The following is a 19,428-nucleotide window of genomic DNA, read 5'->3' as shown; positions in this document are numbered from 1 at the left end:
TGGTATGGACTGCGTGTTCCAGGCAACAGATGCATGTGATGGGTATATTTAGGGAGCTGCGCATGGTCCTTCTCACAGTCTCCGGACGATGTTGAGGCATGGCAGGTGAGTGCCGTCCTTCCACTGCCGTATCGGAACTTGTACCAATGATGAATGGCGGAGGTTAGAAAATAACAGATAGTGTATATAAGTTAGGGCAGAGTCGAAGTTGTCCTGGGATGGCACCGATATGCCCATTTACATCCCAATTAGCTTTCGTGAGCGTGAGGGATAGGGTGGTGTTTCAGCCAATTGCCTGGGTCCTGGGAGCCTGCAACCTGACATAGCTGTGCCACAGCCTGCGTATGCCCTTGGGAGTGTGTGTATTGTGTGTGAACGACACCCTTCGCGAGGGTCACAGCTACGCCAGCGGAATGAACACCGTTCCCACAGGTATTTCCCTCCTTGTGGTCTGTTTAATCCACTCAGGTGTGCATCCCATCTGCACCTTTTATGGGCTCTCCACTCTCTGTGACCTTGTTGGAGCTGATGTGTAGCTCCTGGCAGCAAATGTAGATGTTGATGGTCCAGTTCTTATTTACTTTCCAGTATGAAAATAAAGTTTTAAAATTCGGATTATGGACGTAAGGCATGGTCCGTGTTACAAATTAAAGTCGTACAGAAATGCTTACATAGGATTTCAAAAAGTGACCCCAGATCCCATCACCCGAAGACAAACATTTCCATGACGGTCTTTCTTCATGGAGATAAACGCTCGCACATGCTTGCGTACGCATTCGTAAGTGGTTTCGGGACATGTGTTCCCTGTTGCTGGCTGATTTTTTTCATTCAACAGTAATCAAAGTCTTTAAATAAAGATATTCAACGGTTGCACCATAATACATTTTGTGGGATAAATTATTTTTGGTTTGATTCCCTGTAGATAAATAGGCAAAAATCATTGTTTTGCCAGTATACACAATGCTGTGATAAACGTCCTTATAGACTCATTTTGTACCTTTACTTATTTCATTAGATTAAATTCCTGGAAGTGGTACTATCAGGTCAAGGACTATATATTTAACATTTTCTTACATATTGTCAAGCTATCTTCCAGAAGTTTTGTACCTGCCTACCACCCCATTAAGCAGGGTAGGAGCGGGCTCATGTCTGGGTGCTGCTGTGTTCCTACTAGCACTGTATTCGACCTCAAGTTACTGAATGGGAAATATGAACAGATGAGAGAACTTTTGGGGTGATTGGGAGGCAGTTGAGAACAGAATGAGCCTGAATGCACATCTGAGACGTTGAGAACAGAATGAGCCTGAATGCACATATGAGACGTCAGAAAAGGGGCACCTGAGTGGCTCAATCGTTTGAGTGTCCGGCTTCGGCTCAGATCATGATCTCGTGGTTTGTGGGTTCAAGCCCTGTGTCGGGCTCAGTGCTGACAGGTCAGAGCCTGGAGCCTGCTTCAGATTCTGTGTCTCCCCCTTTCTCTGCCCTGCCCCACGCTCTCTCTCTCTCTCTCTCTCTCAAACATTAAAACATTTTTTTTTTTAAAAAAGATATCAGAAAGGACCTGGCGTATGCATAAATGTTCACCAAAAGACATGTACAAAGATATTCATCACAATTCCTAATTGTCAAACACTGAAAACAATCCATCAACATTACAAAGGGAAAATAACTTAGGATATAATCACACAGTGGAATAGTATATAGCAGTGAGAATGAGTGATATGCTGTGTGGAGCGTGGATGATTCCCACAGTCACTGTGGAGCAAAAGGCAGACGGTGTGAGTGCATTTCTATGAAGATTAAAAACAGGAAGAAACAAATGTAAGGTAGAAGGCGTGCCAGTGGTTACCAGTAGAGGGACATTAGTGACTGTTTGTTTATGCTTTTTGTTACCTGTATGTTTCCCAGTACCAGACATAGTCCTTGCTATATGGCCTCTCAAGTAATTGTTGAAAAAAAATAAAGTCACAGTTTTTCACCTTTTAAGAGACTTTGACCTAGGATAATAGGAAGATGTGGCATTATTAGTCGTGAGTTACATATGGAGAATTCATACAAATGTCTTTCTCTTTGATTTAAATAGGGAACCTTAGTATACTTGTAGAGCCTTCCTCTGTTTATTCTCTTGTGTGGTGTTGTTTTTGTGTTACTTGTAAAGCAGGCAAGCACTTGGTAGTGGGTGAAAAGATGGGGTTTTGGAATCAGACATTTGGGTCCAATCCCCAGCCGATTGTTTCCTCCTCTGTGGCCTTGGATGAGTTTCTATGGTCTCGCTTTCCCCAATCTGCTGAATAAGGATGAGAATACAACCTACTCTAAAAGGTGGTTGTGAAAAATAATAATATTAATTTTAGTAATAACCACCAAATTCTCTACATTTACTACGTGCTGGTCACTGATGTAAGCTCTTAAAACAGAGGACGTAATTTGTTTGATCTTTCCAGTACTCCTGTCTATTTGTGGTTTAGGAAATGTAAGCCACAGAGTTAGTTAAGGGTTGAGCCAGGATTTAAATCCAAGAGTTTCATTCCAGAGCCCGGGCTCTTAACCACTGCCTCTGAGTTAAGGGAAATATTGTACAAAGAGTGCCCAGCAAAGTCAACATATGTTAGCTGTGATTATCATCATCGTCATTTGCAATATCATTATTAATATTTTTTCTCCTCTCTCTCTCTCTCCCCTCTCTTCCCTTGGTTTTTCACCCTCCTGGCAGATATTTTCCAGCAAGGTAAGTTCACTGTTGCCTGCCTGCTTTGCCACTGGCTGTGATTGTTTGGGAACAAGGGTGTCCTCTGTGGGCAGAGGGTTGTGGGGCTTCGCATTCTCTGTGGACTCATCACGGGGGCTTTAGGAGGCACCTGAGGATGATAGCTTCAGGTGGCCTGAAGTGCCATCAGCCTCTCTGGGCCTCTGCTGTCCAGCTTCTGCCTCCGGACCATACTTGGAGGTAGGGTGGGGGCTGGGCAGTTTGGCCAGGAACACTGGGGAGAGTCATGGCCGGGTCTCTGTCAGGGAACGGGTAGGCTTGGGACGCGTGGGGCTGGTGAGGAGCAGGTGTCTCTGGGGGGTTCAGATGGAAGATCCCTGTCCCTCAGGGCTCTTGCATCAGGGCCACCTGCTGCTTGGGCAGGGCTTCAGATGCCAGTTCCATGTGGAGGTTTCTTTGCTAAAGAAATGTGTCCCTGTCCTGAGAGGAGGTGTAGGTAAGATCATGGCATGACACCTTCAACCCAGGTGTCCCTGGAAACCCCTCCAACTGTGCCTGTGACAGAGATGGAGCCAGGCGAGGGCATAGAGTGTCTTATCTGTTTTGCCAGCCAAGGTCATGTGTTCTGAGGAGTTGGAGATGGGAAGTCTAACTGCGTCTTCTGGTTGCGTGTTTTAGTCCTCACTGAGGATGCACAGCCCCTGTGCTCTGGGGTGCAGAGGGAGGCTCGTGGGTGGGCACGGCCTTGTTGTACCTGCCAGACACACGTTAAGGGGAAGCCACCTCTTCCCCCCCACCCTTTTTTTTAGATCACAGTCTGAAACCACCCAGTAGGATCGGCAGGGCATAACCATACTCAAGCTGGGCAATACGTTTGTGGCACGTGTGTTTGCTATGTCTTTCTTGCATCCAAGGCTGGCTCGGAATAAAAGACACCGGTTTAAAAATACATCTAGGCATCCCATAAATAGCTTCCGAATAATCTTACAGGCTTGATATTTTCACAACGATTATTTCAGCCCAAACATGCAGCGTGTGTTATGGAGAACGTCTGCCTGCTCTCTCTGATAGAAGCGCCGTTGTGGGTAACAATGAGGGGACTGTTGTGTTTGTCTTTTAAGAGTCTGGAGTCACAGACCTACTTTTATAAATAATTCATAAATCCCAACAAGCTATAAGTAATAAGTTCCATTTGGCTAGAGACTAAGAGATGAGCAAAATTGAAAAGGTGCCGTGACTGTTGATGTAGTGGGAGCCCTGTTGTCGGGGCCCCTCGGTGCAGTGTGTCTTCTTCCTTGACAAATTGGGGGTTCACGGTGACGCTCTGGGAGGAAAAGAGGTTTTCTTTCCTTTTTTTTTTTTTTTTTTTTTTGCCTGAGCTTGAGTCCACTCACCAGCCGACGCTGAATTGCATTTCTCCTTTTGAGACACGAGGCGCTTGAATTTGGGAAGTCTTTCTGGATCATGAGGGCTGAGGCCACCGGAGAGTGGGAGGGAAAAGGCTTGTAGCAGAACTGGCTTTTCTTCGAACGATTGTGAGCATTGTCAGTTGTCATGGTTGGTATAAAAAACGGCTTATTAGGCTACCTCTGTCAAGTTTGGCTCCTTTTATAATCAGTCATTCCATTTGATTGATGGGATTTGCCTGTCAGTAGCAATGATATGCAGAGCAAAAGTTATAATCATCTGCAAATCACTGGCTATCGGGACTTAATAGCATCTTCCGGAGACGGAAGCTGCTAGCTGCCCGTTGCCCTGCGTGATGGTGGGTGGCAGCTCCTGTGTAAGATATTACCAGGATTTCGAATGCAGAGAATTGAACTTGCTTTTGTGAATAATTTACATGGCTCCGGCCTTACAGGACCGTTACACGTGGAGAGGGACACGTGAAATGGTAGCAAAGAACCCACCAGCTGGTGCCCCTTCCTTACCTTTGCTTCCGGCCATTCTGCCAATGAAATTAATGCTCAGTAAAATGTGACAGTTAAGGGGCGCCTGGGTGGCGCAGTCGGTTAAGCGTCCGACTTCAGCCAGGTCACGATCTCGCGGTCTGGGAGTTCGAGCCCCGCGTCAGGCTCTGGGCTGATGGCTCAGAGCCTGGAGCCTGTTTCCGATTCTGTGTCTCCCTCTCTCTCTGCCCCTCCCCCGTTCATGCTCTGTCTCTCTCTGTCCCCCAAAAAATAAATAAACGTTGAAAAAAAAATTTTTTTTAAAAATAAAAAAAAATAAAAATAAAATGTGACAGTTAAAAGGTGTTGGATGGGGCATCTGGGTGGCTCAGTCGGTTAAGTGTCAGAGTCTGGATTTCAGCTCAGGTTATAATCTCACAGTCTGTGAGTTCGAGCCCTGCATCACCCTCTGTGCTGGCAGGGTGGAGCCTGCTTGGGATTCTCTCCCTCTCCCTCTCTCTCTGCTTCTCCCCCCATTCATGCGCGCTCTCTCTCTCTCTCTCTCTCTCTCTCTCAAAATAAATAAACTTGAAAAAATGTGTTGGTGACAGTCACATCAAACCAAGACAGAGGGTTCTGTGTCTTAGAGATAGTCAAAAACGTGACTGCACGATGTCTCCTGTGGTTGAAACTCTGTTCCAGAATTGTACCATTAATTTGAAACACGGGGGGCCAAGCATGGTGCTTGAAATAGACAACCAGAAAGCTACGTGGCTTCAGATGAACAGAAACCACCGCGTTGTCGCTGAGGCCCCATCTACACACACGGTGGGAACTCTGGGTGTCTTTGGCCTCCTGACCGTGCCGTGGGCGTCCAGGCGGTGCCTGAGGAGTCACGGGCAGCTGCGGGAGACGCTGCTTTGCCATTGTGTTCTTCCGGCGGTGAGTGCGTGAGGCCTGGCTGCTCCGAGGAGTGCCTGCCTGTTTGGGCCGCTGTGCACCGTGGCGGGCTGAAGAGGGAAGTAGCCTCACAAGTTGACAACATCAGACATTCTCAGAGGAAACCGAAGTTATTTCCCTTGGATTGCATTATCTTTTATTTCACTACAGATCAATCTTGTTATAGTAGGTGATGGCTCAGCAGCTACCGCTGGGCCTTTCTTTGCGGTGTCCGTGCTGTGTGCACGTGGGGACGTGTTTCTCCCCCGCCCCTGTGCCATTTTATAGCTTGTTACATTTCTCTCTTCCGTAAAAGCCCCTTGCTGTGGCGGTTAGACCACAGGGCATGGGGAACTGTCAAGGACCAGTGGGCCCGCAGCTGGGCCTTCTGTCTAGATGAGTTCCAGGGCCACGGGGCTACATTTTCAAGGAGCCTTAATTGACCCATGTTCTCTGTGGACAGCAGAGCCCGTGTGCCCCTGGATGGCTCTCAGAAATTCCAGAGTGCCATAGAACTGCCTTCCCAACATCAGATGCAATTGAAAATGCTGTATGTGCACACGTGTCTAGAATCTTGAGTTTTAGAGCACTTTCATATCAATCGTTTAATAATGAAGCCAGGACCACACACACACACACACGCACACGCACACACGCCTCATTTGAAGTTACTGAAGCACCTTTTGAATACTCCTCTAAAAGCTCAACCTTGAATCTGAAATTGAACAGAAACTGAGTGAGTGGCTTGGAAATCAGAGCAATGCCACTCAGCAGGGCATTTGAAAGCGTAAGTGGGCACAGTATAAAGACTTCACCATCGAGTTAATTCTCTGCTCTGTGCTGTGAACTGAAGTCCCTGATAGACTCTGAGCCCGAGGAGGCAGAGCGTTTCCTCCTGCTCAGTTCTCACCTGGAGCTGCGATCTTGCTATTTACGAGCTTTTTCTTTCGGCTCAAGTAATTTTTGATACCTCTCAAACATAGTGCACTTGTTTTTCCAGCGAACGGTATATGTGTGCCAGGCACTTTCTAGACCTTGAGGATAAGGGGACGGACACGACAGCGAAGGCTCTCTGCTCATGGAACTTACAGTCTAGCTTGGGGGGCACTGGCGCCCAGCATGCCAATAAACGAGCAACATAAATTCTGAGAGATGCGTGTGGTGAAGACAGATGGTGTGCTGGTGGCCAGGAGGGCTGGACGGGGTGGTTAGACAGTGCCCAGAAGGACCAGCTATTGGAGGATGTGGAGGAACCCCGATGGGCCAAGAACACCCCAGTGTTCCAGAAGGAAACTGGTGTGGCTGGAGCTCACAAGTGAGGAAGAGCGTCGTGTGAAATGAATAGCGAGAAGAGGGCAGGAATGTAGTCTGGAGATCAGAGGAAGGAAGTCAGCAGTGGGTTTTAAGTAAAACAGTGGTGGGGTCCTATTTCCATTAAAAATTGCCATACTGGTTGCTATGCAAATGCATAAGGACAGTGTGTGAGAAGTTAAAACCGGGACCAGGGCTGAGCACTGAGCAGGCTCAGGTGGGGCTGAGGTGGTGGTGGGGGGGGGGGGTCTGCCCACAGGCCCTAAGCATTCCCCTTAGTGGGTCTCTGCAACCCTATTCCCGGCGAGCTTGCCTCCACTGAGTGTCCCATTTTTTGCTCGCTTTACCTGTGGGGAGTAACATGCCCATAACTGACACCTCCTCTCCTTAAGGCTGTGCAGGTTTTGCTCATCAAGGGCATCGTGAACATGCTCCTATACATATCTTTAGATTTTTAAAAAGCCACCTTTCTCCAGTGTACGTATACATGTGTATCATAGGTATCACATAGTTATGTGTTAAATGCTTAGGAGACCTCGATTTGGCTCCCAACAGGATTGCCTTTGTGGGGGCGATTGAGCCACTTGCTTTGCCCTATAACCTCAATATTTCCACCTGTAAAATGAAGGAGTTGGGAAGAATCCTTGACCCCACGTGGCTTCCTGAGGATGCTTTATCTTGAGGGGTTTTACGTGGATTTGAGTTAATAGAGTGCAGAAATATCCCATACTGCAGGTTAACGACCGTTATCTAAAGAACTTGGGTGAATGCAGAGGCTTCCCTAGTGGCTGAGAATTAAGGTTCAGAGAACTGTGGCTTCAGAAGTGGAGCCTACTCACACGGCCAGTTTGGAGCATCAGCTCTGGAATTCACAATGGATGGCATTGCTTTTACTAATTTGAAGAGAACAATAAATCATAGTTTGGTTTCTGGCAGCCCAGCCAAGCCTGGTAATTGTTGGGGTGGGCTTGTGGTGACGGATACCTCTGCCATTTATAATGTGCTTGACTTGAGCTCTTATGCGTATTTCAAACTCTTGGGCAAACTGCTGAGGCTGGATCTTAGGTTTTCCCAGCCACCTCAGAAAACCCATCTATTCTGAAGCTCTGACCCTTGAGCCGTGAATTATGGCTCCCCTAGTAATGTTACACGTCATGAAATATTGTTTTCTTTGTGAGTGTGGGATTTGGGTGAATAAATTAAATTTATTGTTAACCGTTTCCAGGTAAAAGTTCCAAGTTGTCAGTTAACTAGCAAATGAGAAAAATGCGTTAACATTTTTATGGTGGAAAGTGGCTGTTTCACATTTCCCGTATGCTAATGTTTACTGTGTATGTATATTATTTCCCATTCTTTCCAGAACCAGTGGAATATTCTGAGTTGTACGTTCTGGAAATGCATCCGCCTCTCCAGCACCAACTGAACAATGTTACCATTTAATTTTACATGGATTCACTTTGTGTGTATGTGTGCGGCGTATGAGGGCAAGGATAACCATATTTAAATAATCACATTATCTGGGATGCTTTATCATATTCGGTGTGGGCTATGGAAGGTGGCCTGTTTCCTGCCAGGTGACCTTGGGATAGGTGGGTCTTTGTAACAGATGCATCTTGCGTCCATTGCAATCCCAGGGCATGAGTTTGGGGTGAAGTGTTAGAGGCTTTCCTCCCAGTAACTTGTGTTTCAAAATCGCCGCATCAGTAAAAGGAAACTTTTAGATCCTTCTGTTGAGATGGTTGCTAATAAGTTTAAATTATTATTTTATTGAGATAACAACGATGGTAATAGTAATAATAATTATGCCACATTTGTGTACCTCCTGCATTCCAAGCATTGGAACAGGAACTTTGCATACATGTTCTCATAGCCTATGCCCTCCAATTTTGTGAAGTATAAAAATCCCACTTTATGGAGGAGAAGACTGAGGCACAGAGTGGAATCAACCCAGTGACAGTTCTAGAACTAGTGAGCGGTAGAGCCAATTATTTTTTTTAATTGAGAGGCTTTATTCTATAGAACAGTTTTAGACGTTCAGAAACTTTGTGAAGATAGCACAGAGAAGTCACATATACCCCACATTCTATTTCCCCTGTTTTTAATGTCTTACACTAGTATGGCACATTTGTTGCAATTGATGACCCAATACTGATCCATTATTATTCACTGAAGTCCATAGCTTATTCAGATTCCCTTGTTATTTTTGTTTCTTACCTAATGTCCTTTTTCTGTTCTGGGATCCTGTCCAGGAGACCACATTACATTTGGTTGTCATGTCTCCTTAGGCTCATCTTGGCTGTGACAGTTTCCAAGACTTCCCTTGTTGTTGATGACCTTGACAGCTTGGAGGAGTTCTGGTGTTTTAAGGAATATATCGTAGGATGCCCCTCTCTTGGACTTTATGTGATTTTCTCCCCTCATAATTAGACTGAGGTTATGGATTTGGGGAAGATCACAGAAGGAAAGTGCCATTGGCATCACATCATATAAAAGGCATCTACCATCAACATGATCTATGGCTATTGATGTTGATCTTTATCACTTGGCTGAAGTAGTGTTTGTTGAGCTTCTCCGCTGTAAGGTTACTTTCCCTCCTCCCTTCCATAGTGTGCTCTAGAAGGAAATCTATCCATAGCCCACTGTTAAGGAGTGGGGAATTAGGCTCCATGTCATCGAGGGGAGAGAAACTACATAAATTATTCTTTTGCATAGGAGATTCGTCTCTTATCCTTCATTTATTAATTTATCCCATCATTTATTTAGATTGATATGAAGTCATGCATATTTATTTTCTACCTTGGGTTATAATGCAGTACAGCTTTATTTAATTTCTTGCTTTGGCCACTGGGAGCCTTTCCGGTGGGCTTCTTGTGCCCCTTTGACATATCTCTGTCAATTTTTGGTTGAGCACTTCTGCAATATTTTCTGATACTGTAAGATGCATCAGGCTCACCTTGTTTATTTCTCACCCTTGTCCTAGATTCAGCCATTTCTTTAAGAAGATGGAGGGTGATATTAGAAACCAAGATCTGGGAGCTAGGTGTGCTCATTGCTACTGGAGTGCCATTTCTTTTAGGCCCTCTCAGGTCACAGAACAAAGAAATACAAGTGTGCATTTTAACCCACAGATGTATGCATATCTGTTTCTAGTTGTAACAAGGTGTATCTGTGTTAAGCCTCAGTTCTTACTGAAGTCTCTGACTCTAATCCATTACCACATGGATCATCCTAGCCTCCTTCCTTTGCTCATCGTACATTCCCACTCCCAAGATGAAACTCCTGAGTCAGGATTTTGAACCTAGGTAGTTTGATTTCTGGTCCTGCAGTATGCTGTTCTGATTTTTGGCAGTAATATGCTGTCCATGGGCTTTTGAATACCCCAGGGGGGACACAGTCACAAATCCTTGACCCTTCCCAAGGCCCAACATGATGACACAGGTGCAGAGAGGTGAGGTTATTGAGTACATGTCTTACTTTGGGCTGCCATAATAAATATCATAAACTGTGGGGGATCAAGCAATAAACATTTATTTCTCATGGTTCTGAAGGCTGGAAATCCTAGATCAAGGTGCTGGTGGATTCTGTGTCTGCTGAGAGCCCATTTCCTGGTTCATAGATAGCCATCATCTTGCTTTGTCCTCACATGGCAGAAGCAGGGAAGGAGCTTTCCGGGGTCCTTTAATAAGGGTACTAATCCCATTCATAAGGACTCTATTCTCATGGTCTAACCATCTCCCAAAGGTCCTACTTCCTAATACCATCACATTGGGGTTAAGATTTCAATGTATGAATTTGAGAAGGAGACACAAGCAATCAGTCCATCATGGTGCCTCTGTGCTTACACATCAGACCCAAGCTTTCTGTCATGACTTCATGGCTAGTTCTAGCTCTGCAAGCTTCTAAGTTGGTTTGTGTTTTCTAGAGTGGAGGCTGATTGAAGAGTGCCTTGTTTCTGAGCTAAGACATTTGTACTTTCTCCCATAGCCTGAGCAGGCCAAGGATGAAACAACTGATCTGTTTATAATATTCTAGCTGTTGAGTACTTAAAGTCCCCTGTACCTTCCTTGATTGATTGCTGCTTTTGGGGTACAAGATAGACCAGTCCTTAAAATTGCTGAGTTTGTTCTGGGGACAGATTTGAGGCTGTGTTTTCCATTTGGGCATGAGGTTCATGAGACGTTAAGCCTGTTTATCTCTTTGGGCTGCATCCACCTGCCAATTTCCCCTAGCTTTCTCTCTCTGATGCCCCTTCCCAGATGCCTGGGCTAGTGCACTGTCCCCTCCAGGCACAGGAAATGTTCTAACTTGGAGCCTTGCCCGTGACAGCCACTTTCATCAACTGGCCAATGGGGGCACCTATGAAGACAGCTGGTGACCATTTGCTAATGCTCTCCTGCTACCTCTGGTGCACCTGGTCCTCTCTAGCCCAGCAGTCAAGGAGTGGGGGGCTTGTGAACCCCAAAAAGTCAGGAAGCTTCATTCATTTGTTTTTGGAACCTGGTTTGTCGCAAGCCATGGAACATACAAACAGTTGTAGTTGACTTATTTACATATATTTCTTCATAGCTGAAGCACTCTTTTGGGGTGTAGTTTGTGAGCTGATAGAGATGTGTTCTTTATACTTGACAGTGGATTTGGTGACATGTTCCTAGGCTGATGGCTGGATCTGGGCACTAACTGACAAGCATCTTTCTTCTAGGGAACACTAAGCCAGACCTCCTTGATCATTTCTTGGCACCCCTCCCCCATCTGGTCCCATTCATCTCCATAAGCCTCTACCAGATTGACCTCTACTCTTCAAAATGCCCATCGCACCTCCGTGCCTTTGGATCTGTTGATTGCTCTATTTAGAGTATTTTCTCCTCTTTTCAGCAAGCCTTGTCCTGCTCTGCTCCTTACACTCAGAAAACTACCCAGGTTCTGCCATCATGGTGGCTGGCCCAGGAGTAGGTGCTGTGGGTGTTCATCCTGATGCTGATGCCTCCAGTGTATGTGTGAGCAGTGGACTCTCCTTTTCACATGGTCCTCTAATGTCTCGTTAACACAATATTCACAACGATTGTGACATTTTACCTAGAAATCATTGAGAAGGTGCTACCCACTTCCCCTCCTAGATGTGTCCCTGCTTCTGCTTACTCTTCAAAATTCAGCCTAAATCCTCACTGCTAGGTTATCGTAACTCACTCTCACCCTTTTGGGTGGGGAATTCTGCCTTCCACTCTGGACCGTCCCACTGTTCCCTCTGTCAGCACTCTCTCATGTTGTCGTAATGACCTATGTAACATCTGTCTTCCCACACCAGATTGAGCTCCTAGAGAGAAAGGAGCATTCCTTTTATTTTCAATCCCTACCACATAGTAAGTGCTCAGTAGGTGTTTGACACAAGAAAGTGGAACAAAATAACAAGGCTCAAAGGAATTCGCATTTTGTGTATGTCTGGGTATGTGTGTGTGGGGGCCGTGCGTGTGTGTGCACGTGCACATGTATGTGTTGCTTTTATGTGTGACTGTCCAGGTTCTTTAATAAAGTTGAGATACTGTCCCTACCTTCCAAGAGCTGGTGATTTCACTGGAGACCCAAGGCCAGTCAGTCTGTGGACCTGTGGGTGCTGTCCTCTCCCAGTGTAGGAGGCAGTCAAAGAGGATGAGGGTCCCTGGGAAAGGGGAAACAACTGAAATAGTGGAGCTGGAGATTGTTTTGAAGGAAGCAGAAGATCTGAGCAGGCAGAACGAGGGCAGGTGCATGGGTGGGTGGGGTCTGGGAGGACGATGTGGATGGAGGTGGAGACAAATGCAAGCATGGTGTTGTGTATATGGATGTTGAGGGGGCAGTGAACCTGACAGGCTCTGGGTTGGGCCAATTATGGAGCCTTCACTATCTGTTGATTGCCAAGAACCTCTTTATTTTCTGGTGCTCCCTGGCACTCCCGTATGATTGAGAAAATTTTGTCTATCAAATGAATAGTATTGGTTATTGACTTTTCCCATTTTTTATTATTCATTTCATTACTTCTTTTGTTACTCAAAGGTGACCCATCAGTCAATGACCATTCCTGATCAGCACAGTGAATGTTGTATCCCTGAACTGATAAAATTCCAGTCCATAAAAAATCAGCTTGATATTTTAGGTGACTTGAGCAATGGTTTTAAAATCTAGGCGGCAAAGTTAAACTTGTTCTAGGAAACCCAAGAAAACCATTGTAATTTCTTGAGCAGAGAAATAGCATGTATGGGCATGTGATAAAACTGTCTGTGCTGGGTGTTGGGCATCAGAGGATAAAGATGGCCTCTCCTTACTTGGCTTGTGCAGGTGCGTACATGAACTCACTTCTTCCCCAGAATAATGCTCTAAGGTTCACATGCTCATTTATCTCCATTGTTACCCCCATTTTTTAGCCACTAAAATAGATTCAGAAAGGTTAAGTAAGTTTACTTTGTAAAAGGTCTCGTAGTTAGAGAAGGACTGAATCTGAGTTCAGACACAGGCAGTTGGACTCGTGCTGAGTTCTCAATGACCCCATCGTACATCCTGGGGGGACCAGGAGACTGCGTTGGGCTTTCCAAAGGATCAGGATAGACAGCGCCATTATCACACAAGACGTCCCAGCCAAACCCCAGAGAAATGAAAGCATATGTCCAGCAAGAAGACTCATGAACCCAAGTCTTCATAGCTGCTTTATGCATATAGCCAAAGATTGAAGATAGCCCAGGTGCCCATCAGTAGGAGAAAGGACAGTTACTATATCTGCAGAATGGAATACCACTCGAAAACAGAAAGGAGCAACGTGTTGATACATGCAACATTGATGCATCTCGGAAATGTTGGGCTGAGTGAAGGAAGCCTTTCACAAAAGAGGGCACTGTGTATGATTCCATTTATATGAAACTCTTAAAACTAAACTGTGATGGACAAAATTCCGAACATTGGTTGCCTCTGGGGAAAGGAGAGTGAAGGCTGACTTGGAAAGAGGCAGGAGGGAACTCCCCGGGCTGATGGTAATACTCTGTCTTGATGGGGGTTTGGCCTATACAGATGTGTGCATTTGTCAAAACTCAAGAGAATGTGCACGTAATATTTGTGCATTTCACTGTATGTAAATTTTTCTTTAAAAGGAGAAGACTGGAAAACACATATTAAATTCCAGCTAATGATGCACACACTGAAGTATTCAGAGACAAGTGCACCAGTGTTTGCGATTTATTCTGAAATGCATCTAAAAAACCCCGAAAAGATGTGTTGATGGATGGAGAGAGGGAAAGACAGAGGGACAAATCTGTGAAAAAGCAAGTAGAGGACAAGGTTAATTGTTAATGTAAGTGGCAGCTACATGGGTTTTCATTGTAAATCCTTTCAACTTTGTTGTATGCTTGAAATCTTCATAATAAAATGTTGAAAGGAAAAAAAAAAAAAAAAAAGAGAGATCCCAGTTGAGATCCTTCCTATAAACAGAGAACACATGGCCTCATTAGCCATAAATGCAGAGGCCAGTCAGGCGTTGGACCGCCCCAGAGGAGGAGGCAGGGCCTGGGGTCTGGCTTCAGGGTTCCAGGGCTCCAGGTGGGAGATGGGAGATGGGAGAGGACAGCCTCCGGACACTCTACTAGTTTCCTGAAGCTGTTGTAGCAAATGGCCACAAACTTGGTGGCTTAAAACAATAGAGATTTATTGTCTCATGGTTTTGGAGGCTAGGAGTCTGAAATCAAGGTATCAGAAGGACCATTTTCTCTCCAAAGGCTTTAGGGGAAGATCCTTCCTTGCCTCTTCCAGCTTCTGGAGGCCCCAGCAATCCTTGGCTTTTTCCCTTGCAGCTATGTTGTTCTAATCCCTCTCTTCATGGTCACATGGCTTCTTCCCTGTGTGTCTTTTCTGTGTCCTTTCTCATGAGGATACCAGCCTTTGGATTTAGGGCCCAGCCTAATCCGACATGAACCCACTTTAACTTTATGACGTCTACAAAGACCCTCTTTCCAAAGGAGTTCACATGATGAAGTTCAGGGTAGACGTGCATTTTGGTGGGATACTATTCAGTCACGGCAGATGACCAAGCAACGTGGGAGGCCAAAGGAAGAGAGAGCCTTATGGGGCAGAGACGAGCGTAAGGGGCTGGCAGGGGAGAGGAAATCCCAAGGAGAGTGGAGAAGGAAATCAGATTACATTTGGCAAGATAAAGAAACACGTCTGAGAGAGAGGAAAGCAACGCAAGTAAGGTTTTCCAGGAAAGACCCAGGCCTCACCAGGGGCCTCTCTATCCATTTATCTCCTGAATATCGTAAAGAATTAAAATGTAAATCTCAGAAATTAAATCCACGGGCACAGTGTAAACAGAGGAGGCTTCTGCAGAACAGACAAAGCTGTTCTTTTTCCTTGTTAAACAGCCATGGTGGGAGAGCACGACTGTATGCACAGGTTTTATTTGAGATGGATTAAGGTTCGTGATGAGCGAATCTCGGAAGGATTGGAGATGCTGTTCTCATAAGCCTGCAAAAGTTCAGCTCCTTATCTGAGGCTTATCCAAACCTGACGAAACCTTTTAGGCCAGCATGGAAGTTAGGGTCCTCCAGTGGCTGAAAGTTAATATCCTGCATCAGGAAACCACCTGCATTGTGAGGGGGCAGGGGGTTGGGAGAAGAGAGACTTATAAATTAGCGGACTCTTGGAATAGAGGCTGGCTGTGGTTTGGGGCTGCCTGAGCTTGGGCCACCCACTCTCTCTGGTGGGCGGATTACAGGTTCAACCCTTGAGCCCTTTGGCTCCTTCTCCAAGGAGGTGATGCATACTAGTTCCTGAGGTCCTTTAGGACGTCCAGCTCTAGTGATGTGGCCCCAGAGCCCCGGTGGTTGCTGGTCTCTCTTCTCACTATGTCTCCCCCTCACCTTGCTCAGTCACCTCCTCAGGCCTCCATCTGGATTCTTGGGCCCATCATCTGAGCTCAATCATGGCTCGGCACCCCGGAACAGTCCTCCTGTGGCTGCTACTCTTTGTAAGCATTCGGAGATGCCTTCCCTGGCAACCTTCGCTAAAGATGTAGCCCCCAGACATTCCCCTCATTTCCTCATCTGATTTCTTTATAGCACTTCTGTAAAACAGGTAGTTCAGAGCATGCCCCTGAAATTCATGCCTACCTGGAACCACAGAATGTGACCACATTTGGAAACAGAGTTAGTGAAGGACCTTGAGATGAAATCATCCTGGATTTAAGGTGCATCTTTAAATTCAATGACTGGTGGTCCTTACAAGAAGAGAGGACACATAGAGAAAGCCACGTAAAGCCAGAGGCAGCCATTGGAACATTCCAGGCACAAGCCTGAAGCCACCTGAACCTGGAAGAGGCAAGGAAGGATTCTTCCCTAGAACCCTCAGAGGGAATGTGGTCCTACTGATACCTTAATTTTGTAGCCTTCTGGCCTTCATAATAGTGAGAAATACATTTTTGTTGTCCTAAGCCTCTAAGTTTATGATATTTTGTTGTAGAAGCCCTAGGAAACTAATACAGTACTCAATATTATCTGAAATTACTTTGTCCGTGGTTTTTTTTTTTTTTTTTTTTTTTTTTTTTTTTCTTATTCCTTGCCCGTCTCTCCAACTAGAACATAAACTACATGAGAGCAAGGGCATTTCTGTTCTTATCATCCCTCCATCCCTATGTCGAGCATAGTGCCAGACACATCATAAGTGCTCAGTGTATGTTAAATTAATGACCCCTGTGAGATCCAAATTGTCTCCATCTCTGGTTGATGAAATAGTTCCCCAAAGAAGTTTATTAACTTGCCCCAGATCACACATTTGGAAGAGTCAGGATTCAAACTCGGGCTTTCTGGTGCTCTAGGTCAGGTTTATTTTACCACATCACAGAAGTTTTGTTGTTATTTTAAAAAGGTTATCCTTAGTATCTTTACAGTCTGTTTTTGAAATAAAAAGTGTTATACCTTACAAAACCGGAGCTGGAGGTTTTTACACGGGTTTTTGGGTATTAGCCTGCCCTGCAGGGGAAGGAAAGCCACGCAAGCACAGAGACGTGCAGCAAAGTGAACACCAGAGTCTCCCGGGCCTGACCTCCCATGAGGGAACCAATGCCGTCCACACCTCGAATGGATGGAATTGCAGTGACAGGGGAAGGCTCACGCTCAGATGAACTCTAGTTGCTGCTTCTTTCCTCTCTCTGCTCCCCCGCCAACCCCCCCCCCAGATTTGGTGTCCCCCCCACCCCACCCCAGTCACTTTAGCACATCTGGATCACCTGTTAGATATTTTCTTGGACCTGAAGCTTGGCTTGTGGGTTTGCTTCCTGAGGAGTCCCTTGCTGCCTACCCTTTACTCTCTCCTCTGGTTCTCAGCCTCGACAAGTTCTGATCAGTCTATCCTTTTTAGCTCCTGTGGACCTGCTTTGTACCTACTTCTTAATTAGTTTGCTCTGGTGCCATCCGGCAGCTTCACTCTCTGATACACACACATCTCCACACACACACTATACCCTTACACACACACACACACACACACACACACACACACACACACACACACAGTTTTAACTTGGCTTTTCTTTTTTTGTGTGTGTACGTAATGTACATACTGTAAGTTTTTTATTAAAAGAAATATGCTTTGGTTAGGAAGCTAGCATAACTGCTCTAGCTTCCTGTGTTCCATACTTGTATGTGGTTCAGATTTGGTACCTATGAACAGACATACAAGACATTTATTACACTTTTTACCAAAGGGAGTTAATGTTGTCCTTGCACCAACTTTTTCTTTCCCTTTTCTTTTCTTTCTTTCTTTCTTTCTTTCTTTCTTTCTTTCTTTCTTTCTTTCTTTCTTTCTTTCTTTTCTTTTCTTTTCTTTTCTTTTCTTTTCTTTTCTTTTCTTTTTGCAAATAAATAAAGCTTGGTTCTTAAGGGAAAAAAAAGATGGTATAGAGTATAGGCTTTCTAATACCCTCTCCTGGTGCTTATCTTCGTTAGAGGAGGATGAATCTGGCTTTCAGAAAAAGCTAAAAGGTCATTCGCAGTCCCTTTGGCTAAATAAAATGAGCAAATCATCAGGTGTGGTGCTGCCAGTCTGGGCTGGAAATAGGATGTGGCATTAGGGTCAGCAGAATGGTTTTCCTGCTGCCCTCCTCAGAGGACGAGCTTCTTGTGGGTGGGAGCCATCTTTTATCTTTTATCTCCAGCACCTGGAACACAGTAGGTATTTAATAGATGTTTGAATGAATTTGTGGATGGATGGATGACTTCCAGCCTTGCAGCGAAGGCAATTCTAAAAAAGGGCTTGCTGTATAGAATTTAGAAAAATGATTACATATGTGGCCACTCTGAAGGTATATATCAGCATTCTGTTCTGTTAAAGGAGGCCCCGGGCTGTCCAGTCACAGCGTATGTGTTTGAGTGGATCCACAGTATATTCAATCCTTTTTTTACCTTATATTTTCCAGAGTAACTAAAGTGTGGTGGTTCTGAAATCTGCAAAAAGTGTAGATACAAAGTAGAAAATTCATGTCATAGTGGACGGGGATTCAGAGGGCGTGGGGACTTTTTTGGGCACCGTGCCTAATTATTATGCGATGTTGGGAAGGTCAGTTTTGATGCTTGAAGTTTCTCACCCTTAAAGTGAGGGGGTTTGGCATCATCTTGAGGACCCATCCTGTACAGTCTGTTATTCTGTGTAATGCTGGTTTCCAACCACTTCTGCTTTGGCACACAAAACTGTTTTCCGCAAAACAGTCTTTCCCCCAACGTATATCTTTCCTTCTTAGTTAGAGTTTAAGCCTGTCCTCAGTCACTGCCTCCCCCATGACATAGCTCAGGATGGCATGTGTGTTTAGACCCACTCTGGACAAAGTATCAGTCACCCTGATTCTGCCAACGTTTTTGGAACAGCTCAGGACTGTGATTTCTGTCACTTCTTATTTGCAGTGGCGATATGTGGGTTTCTGAAAAGTCAATTTGAATTTTGGAGGAGATTTTCAAGCCTTACTTGGCAAGTTTCTAAGTGTGCTGTTCCTTGCCCTTCTTTCTGTTGGTAGGGATCCCCAGTTGGGATTGGCTCGGATTTGGTGCACCTCTTCTTCAGAAACTGTAATGTCTGTCTGTTTGTCTCCACCCCATCCCCCATTCCTTAAACGTAAGTGTGGTTGGCATAATAAGGGCCCCCCAAAGGTGTATGCATACTAATCCCTGCAACTTGCAAATATGTTATGTTGCATGGGAAGAAGGATTTTGCAGATGTGAGTGAGTTAAGGATCTTGATTTGGGAAGATTATCCTGAATCATCTGGGTGGGCTGCATGCGGTCACAGAGGTCCTTATAATGGGGACGCAGAAGGGTCAAAGAGAGAGAAGTAGATGCAATGACAGAAGAAGATAGGAGAGAGACAGAGAGAGAGACAGAGAGAGAGAGAGCTTTGAAGATGCTATGCCTCTGGCCTTGAAGATCCAGGGAAGACCACAAACCAAGGAATGCAGGTGGCCTCTAGAAGCTGAGAAAGGATTCTCTCCTAGAAAATCTAGAAGGAACACAGCCTTGCTGACACTTGGATTTGAGGACTCCTGAGCTCTAAAACTATAAGATAATAAATTTGTGTTGTTTTACA

General features: G+C 45.3%; 1 protein-coding gene across 2 annotated transcripts in view; it reads left to right on the top strand.

Annotated features, from left to right (window-relative positions):
- Positions 1-19,428, top strand: part of GFRA1 (GDNF family receptor alpha 1) — a 212,998-nt gene that overhangs the window by 59,471 nt on the left and 134,099 nt on the right. Inside the window, exon 5 of one of the 2 annotated variants that reach the window (XM_086680958.1) lies at positions 2,714-2,728. The exons of the other annotated variant lie outside the window; for it this stretch is intronic. Coding sequence (XP_086537084.1) covers positions 2,714-2,728 — 15 coding nt within the window. The remainder of the gene's footprint in view (positions 1-2,713; positions 2,729-19,428) is intronic. 2 annotated transcript variants of the gene reach the window in all.

The sequence above is a fragment of the Puma concolor genome, chromosome D2 (genome assembly GCF_028749965.1).
Source record: "Puma concolor isolate L17-30 chromosome D2, mPumCon1.1.hap2, whole genome shotgun sequence".
In the NCBI taxonomy this organism is placed as follows: domain Eukaryota; kingdom Metazoa; phylum Chordata; class Mammalia; order Carnivora; family Felidae; genus Puma; species Puma concolor.
The sequence above is the reverse complement of the archived record's forward strand: the minus strand, read 5'-3'. Positions and strand labels throughout refer to the sequence as shown.